This window comes from Pan paniscus, chromosome 1, assembly GCF_029289425.2.
Source record: "Pan paniscus chromosome 1, NHGRI_mPanPan1-v2.0_pri, whole genome shotgun sequence".
NCBI lineage: Eukaryota > Metazoa > Chordata > Mammalia > Primates > Hominidae > Pan > Pan paniscus.
This window is the reverse complement of record NC_073249.2, coordinates 195924-211449: the sequence shown is the minus strand read 5'-3', so window position 1 is coordinate 211449 and position 15526 is coordinate 195924. Positions and strand designations below refer to the sequence as shown.

The window sequence follows — 15526 nt, the reverse complement described above, 5'->3', positions numbered from 1 at the left end:
CTGCTTCCTTTTGGAGGCTGGTGCTCTAGGTATGGTGCCTTCAGCCCCTACTAATCCACCTATAGCCTCTTAGAAGTGTCATCCACGCCCACGGCTTCACGTATTCACCTCTAACTTCCTAGTCTTTACAAATCCTGATACACCATGGCTCCTCCTCTTCTCACTGAGGGAGGCCTACACCCTTGGGTATGGGATAGACTCTATACTGTAAAGGAACATAATTTATTCATCTCTATATTTCTATTACCCAGCCAGGTGCAGACTTAGTGGGTCCTCAATAAAAGCTTGTGGAAAGGAGGAATTCCTTGATTTAGCCCAAAACTTATTTGCATTTCCTCTTCCAATACCTTCACCCACTCTACCTTCTTGAATTCCTGTCCCACCCCACTCAGCATCTTCCACAGGATTCTGAGCCTCCTCCACTCACTCAGTCTGGATTGAGTGCATGCTCACTCCCTTCCTGTTCATCTAATCCCTCTGCCTGACCCAGTCCCATCACTTATATTGCAGAAATCTGCCACTGGGGGTGTGTGGTGGGAGGTGAAAATCATTGTCACCTCCATCCACAGATCCCTATACAAAATCTTGGCTACATGCTGAGCCAATGAAGTTTACTGATGACCTATTGCAGAATTACCCTATTCTTCCTGTTGTACCTTTATACCACTTTGTACTTTAGACATGATGGGATGGCAAGGTCTGTGGGCGGGGGGAGCGGTTGCCATCCCTCAGCATGTCCTCAAAGGACTCAGCCTCCATTTTGTCTCCGATACTCAGCCCATTTCTTTGCACATAGCAGGTGTTCAGAAATGTGCATCCAGCCTCTGACTCTGCCCTCAAGCTTATAATTTAGTAGGAGAAATAAAGTATGCACATTATTCTAAAGTACATGGTGGCCAGGCATGTTGGCTCTTGCCTATAATCCTAGCACTTTTGGAGGCCGAACACAGCAGATCACTTGAGGCCAGGAGTTCAAGACCAGCCTGAGCAACATGGTGAAACCCCATGTGTACTAAAATTACAAAAATTAGCCAGGCATGTTGGTGCGTGCCTGTAGTCCCAGCTCTTTGGGATGCTGACACACAAGAATCACTTGAACCTGGGAAGCGGCTTCAGTGGGCCGAGATCATGCCACTGCACTCCAGCCTGCGTGACAGAGCAACACTCTATCTTAAAGTACATGGTAAAGGATGTAAATAACAGAGTAAGTGTCTTATGCGTCTTGTGGCTTGCAAAGATAATAAATACTTAGGGAATTTCTGGGTGAACAATACTAGTGGTCTTCAGAAAGAAGATAGTTTTCACTTTGAGAGTGGGTTGGTGTTTGAACAGAAGTCTGAAGGATAAGTAGGACTTTGGCAGACAAGAAAAAGTGAAGGAACAGGAGAAGTGTATGCCAAGCTGAGAGAAACGTAGAAGGTAGGTGGGGAGTGATCCAGTTTAATGGAGAGTTTAAGAGAACAGACTGGAAAGACAGGTTGGAATAGGTGAAAGAGGGTCTTGAATATTACACCAGAAGAGTAAACTTCATTTGGTGATTGTACAGACTTTTTTGACTGTTACTGAGCAGGAATGTGATACAATCAGAACTTTGGGGAGATTCATCTGGTAGGTTCACAGCTGTTATCTCCAACATCTAGAATACTACCTGGCATATAGTAGACCTTCCATAAACATTTTGAATATTTACAGAACCACATTAAGAGTTGTCATCTATTGATGTAGATGTGTAGAGAAATAAAACCATTTGGATGTGATATTTTTAATGGACAAATATACACATAACTTCATCCTTGACCTTTCTTTCACTACCCTCCGTCTTCCTGTTACAATTATCATCCCCCACTGTGATGACTTCCATAACATAGGAAACCTAAATCCAGCTTCCTGTTCTTTCCCCCCATTGTTTTTTTCCCTCCAAAGCTACACAGAAGAAAGTCATCTAATCCAGTCCTCTTTCACATGAAAGTTTGTTAGAATTTGTGTACAGTCATTATGTGCACAAAAAATGTTTCTCTTTCTAGGTTAAATATCCCCAGCCCCTTTAATTATGTGACCACCCTAGTCACCATCCTCTTCATGTCTCTGGGATTAGCCAAGTGTGTCAGTGTCCTTAAAAACATGACATCAGTACTGAGCAATGAGTCCAGAAATGTCTAAATTAGTACATTTCTGTGGCTTAAAGACTCTGGAAATATCCTCAACTAATCATTCTCTAATACTACCTTATCTGTGTATGATTCTTTACAATACAAATATATATACTTCAAGCGCATTTTCCATGTCTCTCTCAATGTTATCCCTTCCTGGTTCAGGCCCTGATCACTCCAGACCTGCATCCTGTGTCTTGCTTTTCAGCTTTCTTGCCTGCTGCTACCAGATTTGTCTTCCTTAATCCGTGTTGTCATATGCGGGTCAGCAAACACTCATTGATCATCTGTGGCGTGCTGGCCCTCTGCTCATGCTTCAAGGGATCAGTTGTTCATGAGTAGGACAAGGCCTGTCCCTTAAGCTATGGGGGAACAGTATTCATCTGACTATAACAACAGTATCAACATGCGGGAGGTTGCGCTGCAGCATAGACATGTCCCCAGGACTGAGGACAGAGAGGGGCATTCTAGCATAGGTTTATGGAGATGGCATTTGACTAAGGTTTTACAAATTAAAACAGAGAAGAGGGTAAGAGTTTTCCAGGCCAAGCATGGCAGGTCTAAGTACACTAATTAGGGGACCCCCTGAGCAGAGCTCAGAAGAGTGGTACTAAGTGACCTCCAAAGGAAGATTACAGCAGTAAAGGACCTTGAGGGCCATCCCTGGGCGTCTGTTCTGATGATATAGGGACACTAAAGGATGGCCAGGTTCCCAAAATGCATTTCCGGAAAGGAATACTAGTAGCATTTCCTAGTAGAAGACATTAGGGTCAACATTTGGACAGGCAGTTCACCAGGAAGCTCATGGAGAGGCAGCTGGCAAGCCGACCAGGAGTAACCCCTATCCCTGGCATTGCGACTTTGGGCGTATCATTAACTTGTGGGGTCCTTACCTAAAATACAGGATAAATGCTCATATTTCCCCTGGCAGGGTTGTGGTGAGGGTTGAGAGATAATAGGTATCCAGTCTGGCCTCACTTAATAAGAAGGCGCTAACTTAACTACGGGGATGGCTGCCGCGGCCCCGTCCGCGCCGGGCACCGGCTACCGCGCCGGAAGCACCGAAGGGTACACCGGTCTGTGTCCCGCCAGCGGCCGCGGGAAGAGCTGCTGGAAGACTAGACGGTGGACCGCCTAGCTCCCGGGACTCCGCGGCTGGGGGCTAAGGCGCGCAGGGCTCGGCGCCCTTTCCTCTGATTGGGCGGGACGAGGCCCAGGGGTGGGCCAACAGACAAAGCGGGAGGCAGGAATTGGTTAAGCCAGAAGAGAGGGCGGGGCCTTGGCCCGCGCGGGAGGCGGGAGTGGAGGCCCCCGAGGCTTTCTCTTTTAGCCCCGCCTGCTTCCCGGCTCCAGCTGGGGCCGGAGAGGCTGAGTGGTTGGTACGCTGCTCGCTGGCCTCCCAGTCTTCCCAGCAACCGGTGACACTGCCCGCGCGAGACTGACCACTAGCCGACGCGGGCGAGAGGGACAGGAGCGTGACCTCCCCATCCCGAGGGGCCGGACGCTCGGGCGCCTCCCCGCTCCCCCCACTCGGAGGCCGCGCGCGCCGTTAGCCCCTTCCTCGCTCCCCCGCCCCAGTCCCGCAGTCCGGGAGGCGGGGGTCGGCAGCCGGCTGAGTGGGAACCGCGCGGTGTCTGAGGAGGCAGTCGGCGACCGGTGAGGGGACTGAAGGGCAGGGGAGGGCAAGGGTGGCTCGGGGCAGCAGTCCTCAGCTGTGGCTAGTCTTCTCCCATCTGCCTCGGGCGACTGGTGTCTGCGGCGGTCGCGAGCGCCGCCCGGGCTGCGAGTGACGCGGAGATACTGCGGGGCGAGCGATTGGCCGGACGCGTCCGCGCGGCCTGCTCCTCCCAGGCCTTCCCCTCCGCCTGTCCTCGCTGGTCCTCCTCGGGTGACCTTTTCGGGGCTGGCGTCACCACGACAAACGTCGCCAGGCTGAGCCGACTTAAGGGGGCAACGGCCGCCACCGGGTTCTGGCAGCGTTAAACGCTCCCCACTACGTTTTTGGTGCCCGGTCTCGCCCTCCAAGTCGGCTGGCGCCACGGGCAAGGGGCTAGGGTGGGCTCGGGGTTGGGAAGGGGCTCGCTCAAAGAAAGTTTGCCCAGCAACTTGTGACGCGCGCCGACTGAGGCGCCCCAGGATTGGCTGCGCTGCTGTGGGCCACGGAAAGCGACCTGTTGAGGTGCCGTGTTCCGCATTCGCGAATAGTTGTGCTTCGCTCTTAAGTACCAGGCACCAAGTCCCCAGATGAGTAGCCAGCTTCCCTTCTTTCATCTTGGAGCCCACAGTTCGCGCAAGTGGAGCTATGGAAGGCCCATGCTGTGCTGTTCTAATCATGTGAGGGATTCTTAGGGGTTGAGGGGGAAGGACTGAAAACGGCTGCAGACCGTTTAGGATGCCTGGAGTGGAGACAGGAGTTAAGCCCCTTACTCAGAGTCGCTCTTAAGAACTGCCCAGGGCCGGGCACAGTGGCTCATGCCTGTTATCCTAGCACTTTGGGAGGCCAAAGTGGGAGGCTCTCTTGAGCTCGGGAGTTCAAGACCAGCCTGGGCAACATGGTGAGAACCCTCGTCTCTACAAAAAAATAATGATAATAATAATTAGCCGGGTGTGGTAGCACCTGCTCATAGTCCCAGCTCCGCAGGAGGCTGAGGCTGGAGGGTTGCTTGAGTCCAGGAGGGCGAGGCTGCAGTGAGACAGTGATCAAATCACTGCATTCCAAGCTGGGTGACAGCAAGACCCTGTCTCAAAAAACAAACAAACAACAACAAGAAGAAGGACTGTCCTAGGCAGAGTAAATCCTAAGCACCGGGCAACCGCAATTCTCAGTGTTAGCAATTTTTTTTTTTTTTTTTTTTTTTTGAGACGGAGTCTTGCTCTGTCGTCCAGGCTGGAGTACAGTGGCGCGATCTCGGCTCGCTGCAACCTCCGCCTCCTGGCCTCAAGTGATCCTCCCACCTCACCCTTCCCAGTAGCTGAGACTACAGACGGGCGCCACCATACCCGGCTGATTTTTGTGTTTTTCGTAGAGACAAGGTTTCACTGTGTTGGCCAGGCTGGTCTCGAGCTCCAGACCTCAAGTGATCCGCCCGCCTTGGCCTCCCAAAGTGCTGGGATTACAGACGTGAGCCACCATGCCCGGCAAGATTTAGCAATATTTTGACCTTTCCATATGAAACACTATAATAATAGCTTTTTTTAATTTATTTTTTTGAGATGGAGTCTCACTCTGTCGCCCAGGCTGGAGTACAGTGGCACTATCTCGGCTCACTGCAACCTCTGCTTCTCGGGTTCAAGCGATTCTCCTGCTTCAGCCTCCCGAGTTAGCCAGTACTACAGGCGCGTGCCACCATGCCTGGCTAATTTTTTGTATTTTTAGTAGAGACGGGGTTTCACCATATTGGCCAGGCTGGTCTCGAACTCCTGACCTCAGGTGATCTGCCCACCCCGGCCTCCCAAAGTGCTAGGATTACAGGCGTGAGCCACCGTGCCTGGCCAACTTTCTTTACTAAAGTTTTCCCATCCAGGAGGATCAGACACTCCAAGTCTGCTGTCTAAGATCAGACAGCTAGTAATGGGAGGAACCAGAATTTGGATGCCTCTCTGGTTCTGCTACACAGGTTGCAGGTTCAACTAGTAAACCAAAGCAGAATATTTGTATGTGCAGTGCACAGTGCTGTGGAGGATATGATGACTGTAGTCAGAGTATTTGTATGTGCAGTGGATAGTGCCGTGGAGGATATGATGACTGCAGTCAGAGTACTTGTATATGCAGTGGGTAGTGCCGTGGAGGATACGATGACTGTAGTCAGAGTATTTGTATATGCAGTGGGTAGTGCCGTGGAGGGTACGATGACTGTAGTCACAGTATTTGTATGTGCAGTGGGCAGTGCCGTTGAGGGTACGATGACTGTAGTCAGAGTATTTGTATGTGCAGTGGGCAGTGCCGTTGAGGGTACGATGACTGTAGTCAGAGTATTTGTATGTGCAGTGGGCAGTGCCGTTGAGGGTACGATGACTGTAGTCAGAGTATTTGTATGTGCAGTGGGCAGTGCCGTGGAGGGTACGATGACTGTAGTCAGAGTATTTGTATGTGCAGTGGGCAGTGCTGTGGAGGGTACGATGACTGTAGTCAGAGTATTTGTATGTGCAGTGGGCAGTGCTGTGGAGGGTACGATGACTGTAGTCAGAGTATTTGTATGTGCAGTGGGCAGTGCTGTGGAGGGTACGATGACTGTAGTCAGAGTATTTGTATGTGCAGTGGGCAGTGCCGTGGAGGGTACGATGACTGTAGTCAGAGTATTTGTATGTGCAGTGGGTAGTGCCGTGGAGGATACGATGACTGTAGTCAGAGTATTTGTATGCAGTGGATAGTGCTGTGGAGGATATGATGACTGTAGTCAGAGTATTTGTATGTGCAGTGGGTAGTGCTGTGGAGGGTACGATGACTGTAGTCAGAGTATTTGTATGTGCAGTGGGCAGTGCCGTGGAGGATATGATGACTGTAGTCAGAGTATTTGTATGTGCAGTGGGTAGTGCCGTGGAGGGTACGATGACTGTAGTCAGAGTATTTGTCTGTGCAGTGGGTAGTGCCGTGGAGGGTACGATGACTGTAGTCAGAGTATCTGTATGCAGTGGGTAGTGCTGTGGAGGATATGATGACTGTAGTCAGGCCCTTTCCTCCAGGGACCTAACATTTGGGAAAATTGGATTCCAGACTAATACATCACTTTTAAAAAGCACTGAGTATCTTCTGTGTGCCCAAGTCCTTGCTAGGCCCAGGGAAGGTGCGAAAGACCTTATAGTCCTTTCTCTCTGATCTGGGGGGCTCTGGCCACTCTGGGCTTCAGTGTTGCCTGTGTCTCAGAAGGACAGGACAAGCTCCCACTATGTATGTTCTCTCCTTGTCTACATCCTGTTGCCTGTGTCTCAAAAGGACAGGACAAGCTCCCACTATGTATGTTCTCTCCTTGTTTACATCCATACCTTCTCTATACTTCCCAGATTTCACAGGAACATCTTTGTGAAACCAAAACTTTCAAAAGAATGTATTTGGGCTCGGCACAGTGGCTCACACTTGTAATGCCAGCACTTTGGGAGGCTGAAGCAGGAGGATCAACTGAGGCCAGGAGTTCAAGACCAGCCTGGGCAACATGGCAAAACCCCGTGTCTGCTAAAAATACAAAAATTAGCTGTGGTAGCTCGAGCCTGTAATCCCAGCTGCTTGGGAGGCTGAAGCACAAGAATCGCTTGAACCTCGGAGGCAGAGGTTGCAGTGAGCCGAGATCACACTGAGATGGCGCCACTGCACTTTAGCCTGGGAGACAGAGTGAGACTCTGCCTCCAAAATAAAAAGAGTATGTTGGCTCATGATCAGACTTGAGCACTTGGGCTGAGAGCAAACTGTCATTCCTATTTCCACCAGCTCCTTAGATAGAGACTGAATCTGAAGCTGGAAGGAGCAACTTCTTTTGAAGTATTGGATTTTGTTTCTTTATGGGGGAAGGAAGCAAGGAGGGGCAATTCTGGTGCTCTGAATTCCGTTCCCCATCCGCACCTCCTAGAATAGGGCTGAAATCTGTCCAGAGTGGAGAGGAATCCCTGCTTCCTGTTACATTCACTGACTAATAGATGCTCCTTCCAGCTTCAGATTCAGTCGGACATGTCTAAGGAGCTGGTGGAAACAGGAATAACAGTTCGCTCCTACCCCAAGTGCCTAAGTCTGATCGTGATCCAGATACATTCTTTTGAAAGTTTTGGTTTCACAAAGATTTTCCTGTGAAATCTGGGGAGTGTGGAGAAGGTATGGATGTGAACAGGGAGAGAACATACATAGTGGGAGTTTATCCTGTCCCTTTGAGACAGGATAGCCCACGCTGAAGCCCAGAGTGGCCACAGCACCCCAGATCAGGGAGAATAAAGCTGAGCAATGAGTACGAGGGAGGTGTGGAGGCAGGGGTAGCCTCTCTGAGAAAGGGTAGAGAGTCTTGAATGAAGGAGTGAGAGAGCTTTGCCAGTAGAAGGAATTGTAGGTGGCAAGGCCCCAAAACTCCCTCCTGAAGGCCAGGGAAACTTCTACTCCACACCCTATCTAGAGTGGGGAATGGATAGTTTGCTTCTATCTCATCTGGATTTCAGGGCAGTCTAGGGGTATCACAGAATCCTGGAGACAGCAGCATCACTCAGATCCTGAGGGGTAAGAATACAAGGAGAAGCCAGCAGAAGAATCACCTCTCCTGATACAGCTACAACTCCCACCCTCCCACTGCCAGTTCCTGCCCCTCTTCTCATGGAGACCATTCCGTTCCTGGGTCAGGGCCCCACGATTAACACAGAGCACTCCCTGGGGCGCCAAGTGCTGGTTCTTGGGGTTGGCATTTTACCCCCTTGTCTCCTGGCTGCCTGGTGCTTCCCTGTGAATTTCACAGCCAGGTCTGTCCCTGCTGCTCACTGAGCTGCTGCAAGCCTCCTGGGGCCTTTAGGAAGGGGCGGGGCTGCCCTAGGGAGACTGAGAGATGGGCTACGTGGCCTGCTCCTGTCCCTAGACCCACCTGCGCACTTGTGCTGGATGACTGGACGAGCCTGTATAGGAAGCCCAGGTCACATGGGGGTTACTAATAACACCCACCTCAAAGGACTACTGGGAGGACGAAAGGGAAACACACGTACAAATGTGAGAATTCTTGTGTGTTAATACCAGTAACAACTGGTATGTATGGTTTCACCTTCTGAGAGTCACAGTGAGAGAAGGTTTTGCATAAGTCACAACCCCAAGTCCCTACCAGGTCTAGGTGTCCAGTTTCCAAAACAGCAGGTGGACTTTTCTGGAGAGGGCAGCTGGGAACTAGGGCCTTGGAAAATGAGAGGAACAGCTCTCCTCTGTGCTTACTGAAGCTCTGAAGGTCAGACAGGGTCAGTGACCTTTTCTCAGCTAAAGCCCTCCAAGGACTGAGGTGGGCCAGCCTCCTTTCAAATGTTCCAGGATTTGGAAAGGCCATTTGGACAAGCACTATTCAATAAAAATAAACTATAAGCCACATTTATAATCTTAAATTTTCTTTAAAAATGGGTAAAATATATTGTGATATATTTCATTTAACCTAATATATCCAAAAATATTTCAACATATAATCAATGCTAAACATTATTAATGAGGTATTTTGCATTCTTTTTTAATACTAAGTCTTTGAAATGAGAGTATTTGGCTCTTACAAATCAACTCAGTTTGAACCAGCCATGTTTCAAGTGCTCAGTCACCACATGTGGCTCTGGGCCACTGTAGTAGACAGCATAGCAGGGAACAGTTCCCCTCAGCCCTATTCCCTGCTGCCCAAACCAGGTTTATCAACTCTGACTTCAAGATGACCACTTGTTTCTTGTGAATCATGACTTTTTGAGGTCTTTTGTCCCACCCCAGAAATGCTGGCATGGCAGAACAGATAACCAGGGAAGAAAAATCTTTATTCTGATTGAAAATAAGGATTTTCAATTATTTTATTTTCAATTATTATTAAGGAAAAAAATGACATATGAAACTCAGAAGTTTATCTTGCCCCTATTATAAATATTGGTTTTTCCATTAGCTTATCTTCCTTCTTAGTACCTGTTTTGTTTCGGGTTTTTTTAGTTATATGTATAGTATTTGTTTTAAATGCTTGAAAGGTACTTATATACTTTATTCAACAATGAGAATTTTCACCAATTCACACGTAATTTCCCCCTTCCCTCTTTCCAAACTTTCCTGTACTTTTTTTCCAAAGTGAAAGAAATTTGGTGGTATAGCAACTTTAAAACTCACACTCAATCAGGAGAGTGAGGATTAGGATGATCTAGAAGTCAGTCTTTTTTTTTGGCACAGTAATAATTTTTCTTTCAGGTTTCCACTTCAAGCGTGACCCTTTTGCCTGTGGGATGAGCTCCAGCATGGGGTGAGGTACAGAAGAGAGACTTGAAGAGCGTGCCTTGGGACTCAAGCGCCAAACCTGTACCCTAGCAAGTGTCCTACTCCGCATCCGTAATGGAAGGAAATGGTATTGTTGTTTATATGCCGTTTAAGTGTGCACGTTGGTATTTGTGCATTTGCCTTCCTTGGGCATGTGCCCTGGGAGGCAGTGGCCTGGGAGAGGGTGGGTTCCTAGACACATGGTTTGAGAGGTGCCATGGTCTCCAGATACCCGAGGAGGAGGCAGAGCACTCAGTGGGGCATGAGCATTGCTTTCTTTGGCATTTGGGATCAGCCACTGAGTCTCCAGGAAGTTTTTATTTTCAGGAGGGCAAGCATTCCTCTGAACTGACATCTAACTAGAATCAGCAGCCAGTGTCTGGGTCGAAAGTCCCTCTGGAGGAACCAAGGAGCTCTCTAAAGTCTACTCCAGCCTGGGCGTGATGGCTCACGCCTGTAATCCCAGCACTCTGGGAGGCCGAAGCGGGTGGATCACCTGAGGTCAGAAGTTCAAAACCAGCCTGGCCAAGATGGTGAAACCCCGTCTCTACTAAAAATACAAAAATTAGCCAGACACAGTGTCACGTGCCTATAATCCCAGTACTCAGGAGGCTGAGGCAAGGAGAATCCTCGAATCCGGGAGGCAGAGGTTGCAGTGAGCCGAGATGGAGTGACTGCTCTCTAGCCTGGGCGACAGGGCGAGACTGTCAGAAAGTCTACTCTAGAGCTCCTGCTTGCATTTTTTGTTTAAAAATCATACTAATCATACTCTTTGTATAAGATGTCTGGGATTTAAAATACTCTAGAGCTTCGCCCCACCAAAAAAAAAAGTGGAGTGGGGGTGTGGATGAAACAAGAATGGTAAAATGGTGACTGATCTGTGATACTGTTCAGGTTTTCATATTTTAAAATGTCCATTAAATACCCTCCTCCAGAAAACATTTCCCTCCCTTTCTTCCCCTGCTCAGTTGTAATTCACATTTTCCCTTTTACTTTATCTCTACTGGGCACAGCACATCTTACTCCAGAGGCACAAGAGGGGGACATCCCATGCGGCTACTCCTGCCCAGCGTGGTGGGGCAGCAGAAGCTCCAGAGCCCAGACTTGCAGGTTTGCTATTTTCACTTTACCCCATTTGTATCCAAAATATAAGGACCCTGTATATGGGGGTATTTTAACCAAAGTTCTGAGTATTTATGATGAACTTTCATCTGCTAAGAAGAAAGTGACAGCTGACCATTTTGTTTGTGTCCTCTCCCGCATCTGTTGAGCGACAAGGGGCTATACTGTACTAGCAACTAGACCTAATCTCCAGTAAGGCTGGAGACTGACCCATGGCCCCTGAGAGAAGTCGTCAGTGCTGAGGCCAGGTGAGGAGGGCAGCCACATTGTGCTCTTGACTAGAGGGCATGTGAGGTTCTGTGCACATACTACAAAGGCTGACCCTGTTCCTAGACAGCTGCCTGGAGCAACCTGTCAGAAGAATTCAGGGATATCATGTGAGACAAATAGGATAATAGAGCAGATTTGGTCTCCGTAAAGGAGTTTTTCTGCTACTCCAGATTCTCAGATTCCTGTGGCTGAGACAGTGAGGAAATGCTGCAGAATGTTCATAAACAATATGTTTTTCTTGATCAGATTCATCATATTCAAACCTTCACAAACAACTTGGATATCCTGACAATTATTATAGAGTGGATGCCCCTTGCTTCTCCCCAGCCTTTCCTGAAAATGGGAAAAGTGTTCTTGGATAATGCCACCAACTTTTAATAATGTTTTTTGTGAATTATCTATGCTCCCGTTTTTACCCCTTTACTGGGTCCTGAGTTGCTTTCTCAACTTTGGGGCTGTATACTGGCATGGGGTAGTGTGTTTATCAAGTGCTCTCCAAAGCCAAGGAACAATATTTTGGGGTTTCTCAAATGCCTTCCCTTGGCCAGGCCCCAGCCCCTTCAGTAACTTCAGGGTCTGAGCCCTTTGCCTAGGCTGTTGCTGCTGGACCTGTTTGTGCTTCATCACATTACCCGCTTTGTTCTTCCAGCCCAAGTCTGGCTGGGTTCATGTCAGTGACTCAGGAAAGCTGGGTTTTGGAGGAAGGCGTTGGTATAGTCTAAACGCAGGGGACTCCTCACTGCCCCATCCTGCCTTGGTCATTTCCTAATGCATCCCCAGACAAGGATCCCCGTCTAAGGCCAGCGAACAGGCTTGGCGTTCCCTTCCCTCAGAGCAGTGTTGATGGTTCCCAGGCTGAATGCAAGCTCCCCTTTGAATCCATTCCTGTTTGTTCTCCAGGACACTTGTAGTTTCCCTCCTGCCCTTCCAAGTGGTTCAAGGACACCCCCTCCGTATTTCCGGGATGCCCATGGCTTTGCTTTGTCTTGGGGAAGGGAATCCTGGAGATGGACTACCTAAAGAAGTTATAACAAATAGGGAGTTCGTGTTCCCCTCTCCATTCCTTAGGAGCTGCTGCAGAGGCTCACAATGACCTCCCCACAGGCTCACGGTGCAGGGTCAACCTGGCCACAGCTCACCCTGGAACAGCCACAATGTCTGCCCCTTAGAGAAGAACCCTGAAATCAGACCAGTTTTTGCAGCCTCCCCCTGTCCTCTCTGTTACAGTGCCCTTTCCAGGCCTTAAGTAAAACTTAGCTGCAGCGTCAGGAGGTGGACCCCAGAGTGTGAGTGGCACGCTTCCCTGTGAACCCGTCCTCACCATGTTTGCCACATCTGGGGCAGTGGCAGCGGGGAAGCCTTACTCGTGCAGCGAATGTGGCAAGAGCTTCTGCTACAGCTCAGTGCTGCTGCGACATGAACGAGCTCACGGCGGTGACGGCCGCTTCCGTTGCCTAGAATGCGGTGAGCGCTGTGCACGGGCTGCTGACCTCCGAGCGCACAGGCGCACCCATGCTGGCCAGACCCTCTACATCTGCAGTGAGTGCGGACAAAGCTTCCGCCACAGCGGCCGTCTTGACCTACACTTGGGCGCACACCGGCAGCGATGCCGCACTTGCCCCTGCCGCACATGCGGCCGGCGCTTCCCGCACCTCCCGGCGCTGCTGCTACACCGGCGCCGCCAGCATCTGCCAGAGCGGCCCCGCCGCTGCCCGCTGTGCGCCCGCACCTTCCGGCAGAGCGCGCTGCTCTTCCACCAGGCGCGGGCGCACCCCTTGGGGACAACCTCTGACCCTGCTGCCCCACCCCACCGCTGCGCGCAGTGCCCGCGAGCCTTCCGAAGCGGCGCCGGGCTGCGGAGTCACGCGCGCATCCACGTGTCCCGGAGCCCCATGCGACCCCGTGCCTCAGACGCCCACCAGTGTGGCGTGTGCGGCAAGGGCTTTGGCAAGAGCTCTACGCTGACGCGACACCTGCAGACGCACTCGGGGGAGAAACCCTTCAAGTGCCCGGAGTGCGGCAAGGGCTTCCTGGAGAGCGCCACGCTGGTGCGCCACCAGCGCACACACACGGGCGAGAAGCCGTACGCATGTGGCGACTGTGGACGCTGCTTCAGCGAGAGTTCCACGCTGCTGCGCCACCGGCGCAGCCATCAGGGCGAGCGGCCACATGCGTGCGCCACTTGCGGCAAGGGTTTCGGGCAGCGCTCCGACCTGGTGGTGCACCAGCGCATCCACACGGGCGAGAAGCCCTTCGCGTGCCCCGAGTGCGGCCGCCGCTTCAGCGACCGCTCGGACCTCACCAAGCACCGGCGCACGCACACGGGCGAGAAGCCCTACCGCTGCGAACTGTGCGGCAAGCGGTTCACGTGCGTGTCCAATCTCAACGTGCATCGGCGCAACCATGCCGGCCACAAGCCACACAAATGCCCCGAGTGCAGCAAGGCCTTCAGCGTCGCCTCCAAGCTTGCACTGCACCGCAAGACGCACCTGGGCGAACGGCCAGCGGAGTGCGCAGAGTGCGGCAAGTGCTTCAGCCACAGCCGCTCGCTGTCACAGCATCAGCGGGCCCACACGCGCGCCCGCACCGCTGCCGCCGTTGCCATCCAGTCCGCAGTGGGCACTGCCCTCGTCTTTGAGGGGCCGGCTGAACAGGAAAAGCCAGGGTTCTCTGTGTCCTAGTTGAGGGAGGCTTGCTGAGGCTTCTCTAAAGGTGGTTGGGCAAGCACCTATATAGTATCACGGGGACAGTTGAGGCAACTCGTAGATGGAGATTTGGGAAAAGACGATGTGGCCTCCTACCTTTCCAGTTTCTGTTGGCAGCCCTTCACCTAGCCTCCTGCCTCGCCTCTACACCTACTACCCTGTCGGCCCTTTTGCCATGCTGTCCTCGTATAACTCGGATTCTCTCCTCAGGTGTAGGTGCAGGGAGTCAGGGAACCCTTAGACTCCCCTGTGTGCAAGAGCCCAGGTGTTGGTGTGTCCCTTTAATGCTACTGTGCTCTCTGGTGTTTCTGATTTTCCTGCCTTTATTCTGTCTTCTCTTGTCCTATCTCATTCCAGCCCACATCTCCTTTCCTGATTACTTTTGTTGTCCTGCCTCTTCAGGTAATGGTCACAGATTTGGCTGTAGGCACGTTACCAGCCCTGTGGCTTCTTGACTCTTGGTTCCCTGTTAACTCTGTTTCTGAGAAATGTGGGTATGGAGGTGGGTGGGAAAGCTCACTTCCATGAAGGATGTCTCCATGCTAGGAGCTGCCTGCACCCTGGCAGAGGTGGCCAGTCACGTGAAGGTGGGCAGGGCCCTTAGCATGGCCACACATGTCCCCAGGGCAGATCAAGGGGCCTCTCAGAACAATGTTCCCCAGCCGGGTGAGGAACATTTTCACTGGGGCCCAGGCCAAAACCACGTGGGTCCACAAAGCCAGGCACTGCCAAGCGGAGCATGAGGTTATTTCCCAATCATGGGAGCCACCAGTAGGGAGAGGGCAGGATGGAAAATCCCCTGGAGCTGGTCAACTTTTTGCTCATGGCTAGTGAAATAAAGTTGTTTGAGTACTAGATGCCAAGTGCCGCCTTTGTCAAACCTAAGGCTGCTGACCAGAGTTTGGAAGTGATCCAAGAGCAGGCCCATTCAGTTCCAAGGTCTCTTGTACCTTCCCAAGGCAGCTCAGTGATCTTGCATGGAGGACCACTTGATTCCACACTAAAAGGTAAGACTTCAAGGCCTACAGATTGGGTTTTCTCTGTTAATGGCAAGTACAAGATGGCTCAGGATCATATGCCCCTATTTCTGCTCCAGCCAGTCGGCCAGGAGTGACCCAGCAGTCTCCAGATTATCCCCGCCTGCTCTATTTGAGTGTAAGGGTGGGTGTCTTACTCCACAGGAAAGGGCTGCAAACCGTCAAAGTGAGTCTGGAAAGGGTCAGAGGTGAGGGCCTGCAGAGAGAGAAACAGGCCCTAAGCTGCACCTAAGCTGCATTCTGGTACCTGGTTTCAAAGGGATCCAGGATTTCTGCACCTCAGGTGCCAAAACACTTGCTCTG

The 15526-nt window shown here is 51.1% G+C and overlaps 1 protein-coding gene across 4 annotated transcripts; it reads left to right on the top strand.

Moving 5' to 3' along the window:
• The first annotated feature begins 3133 nt into the window (after window positions 1–3133).
• Window positions 3134–15043, top strand: ZNF672 (zinc finger protein 672). Of its 4 annotated transcripts, none has more exons than XM_057302776.2 (4): window positions 3134–3806; window positions 10024–10177; window positions 11103–11199; window positions 12586–15043. In XM_057302776.2, the coding sequence occupies exon 4, from the start codon at window positions 12804–12806 to the stop codon at window positions 14160–14162; it is 1359 nt and encodes a 452-aa protein (XP_057158759.1). In that variant the 5' UTR covers window positions 3134–3806; window positions 10024–10177; window positions 11103–11199; window positions 12586–12803; the 3' UTR covers window positions 14163–15043. The 4 variants fall into 4 exon arrangements, with proteins under 4 accessions (XP_057158759.1, XP_054972180.1, XP_063452522.1 ...); XM_055116205.2 differs by having other exon boundaries at window positions 12550–15043; XM_063596452.1 differs by having other exon boundaries at window positions 11728–15043.
• The last annotated feature ends 483 nt before the right edge of the window (window positions 15044–15526 follow it).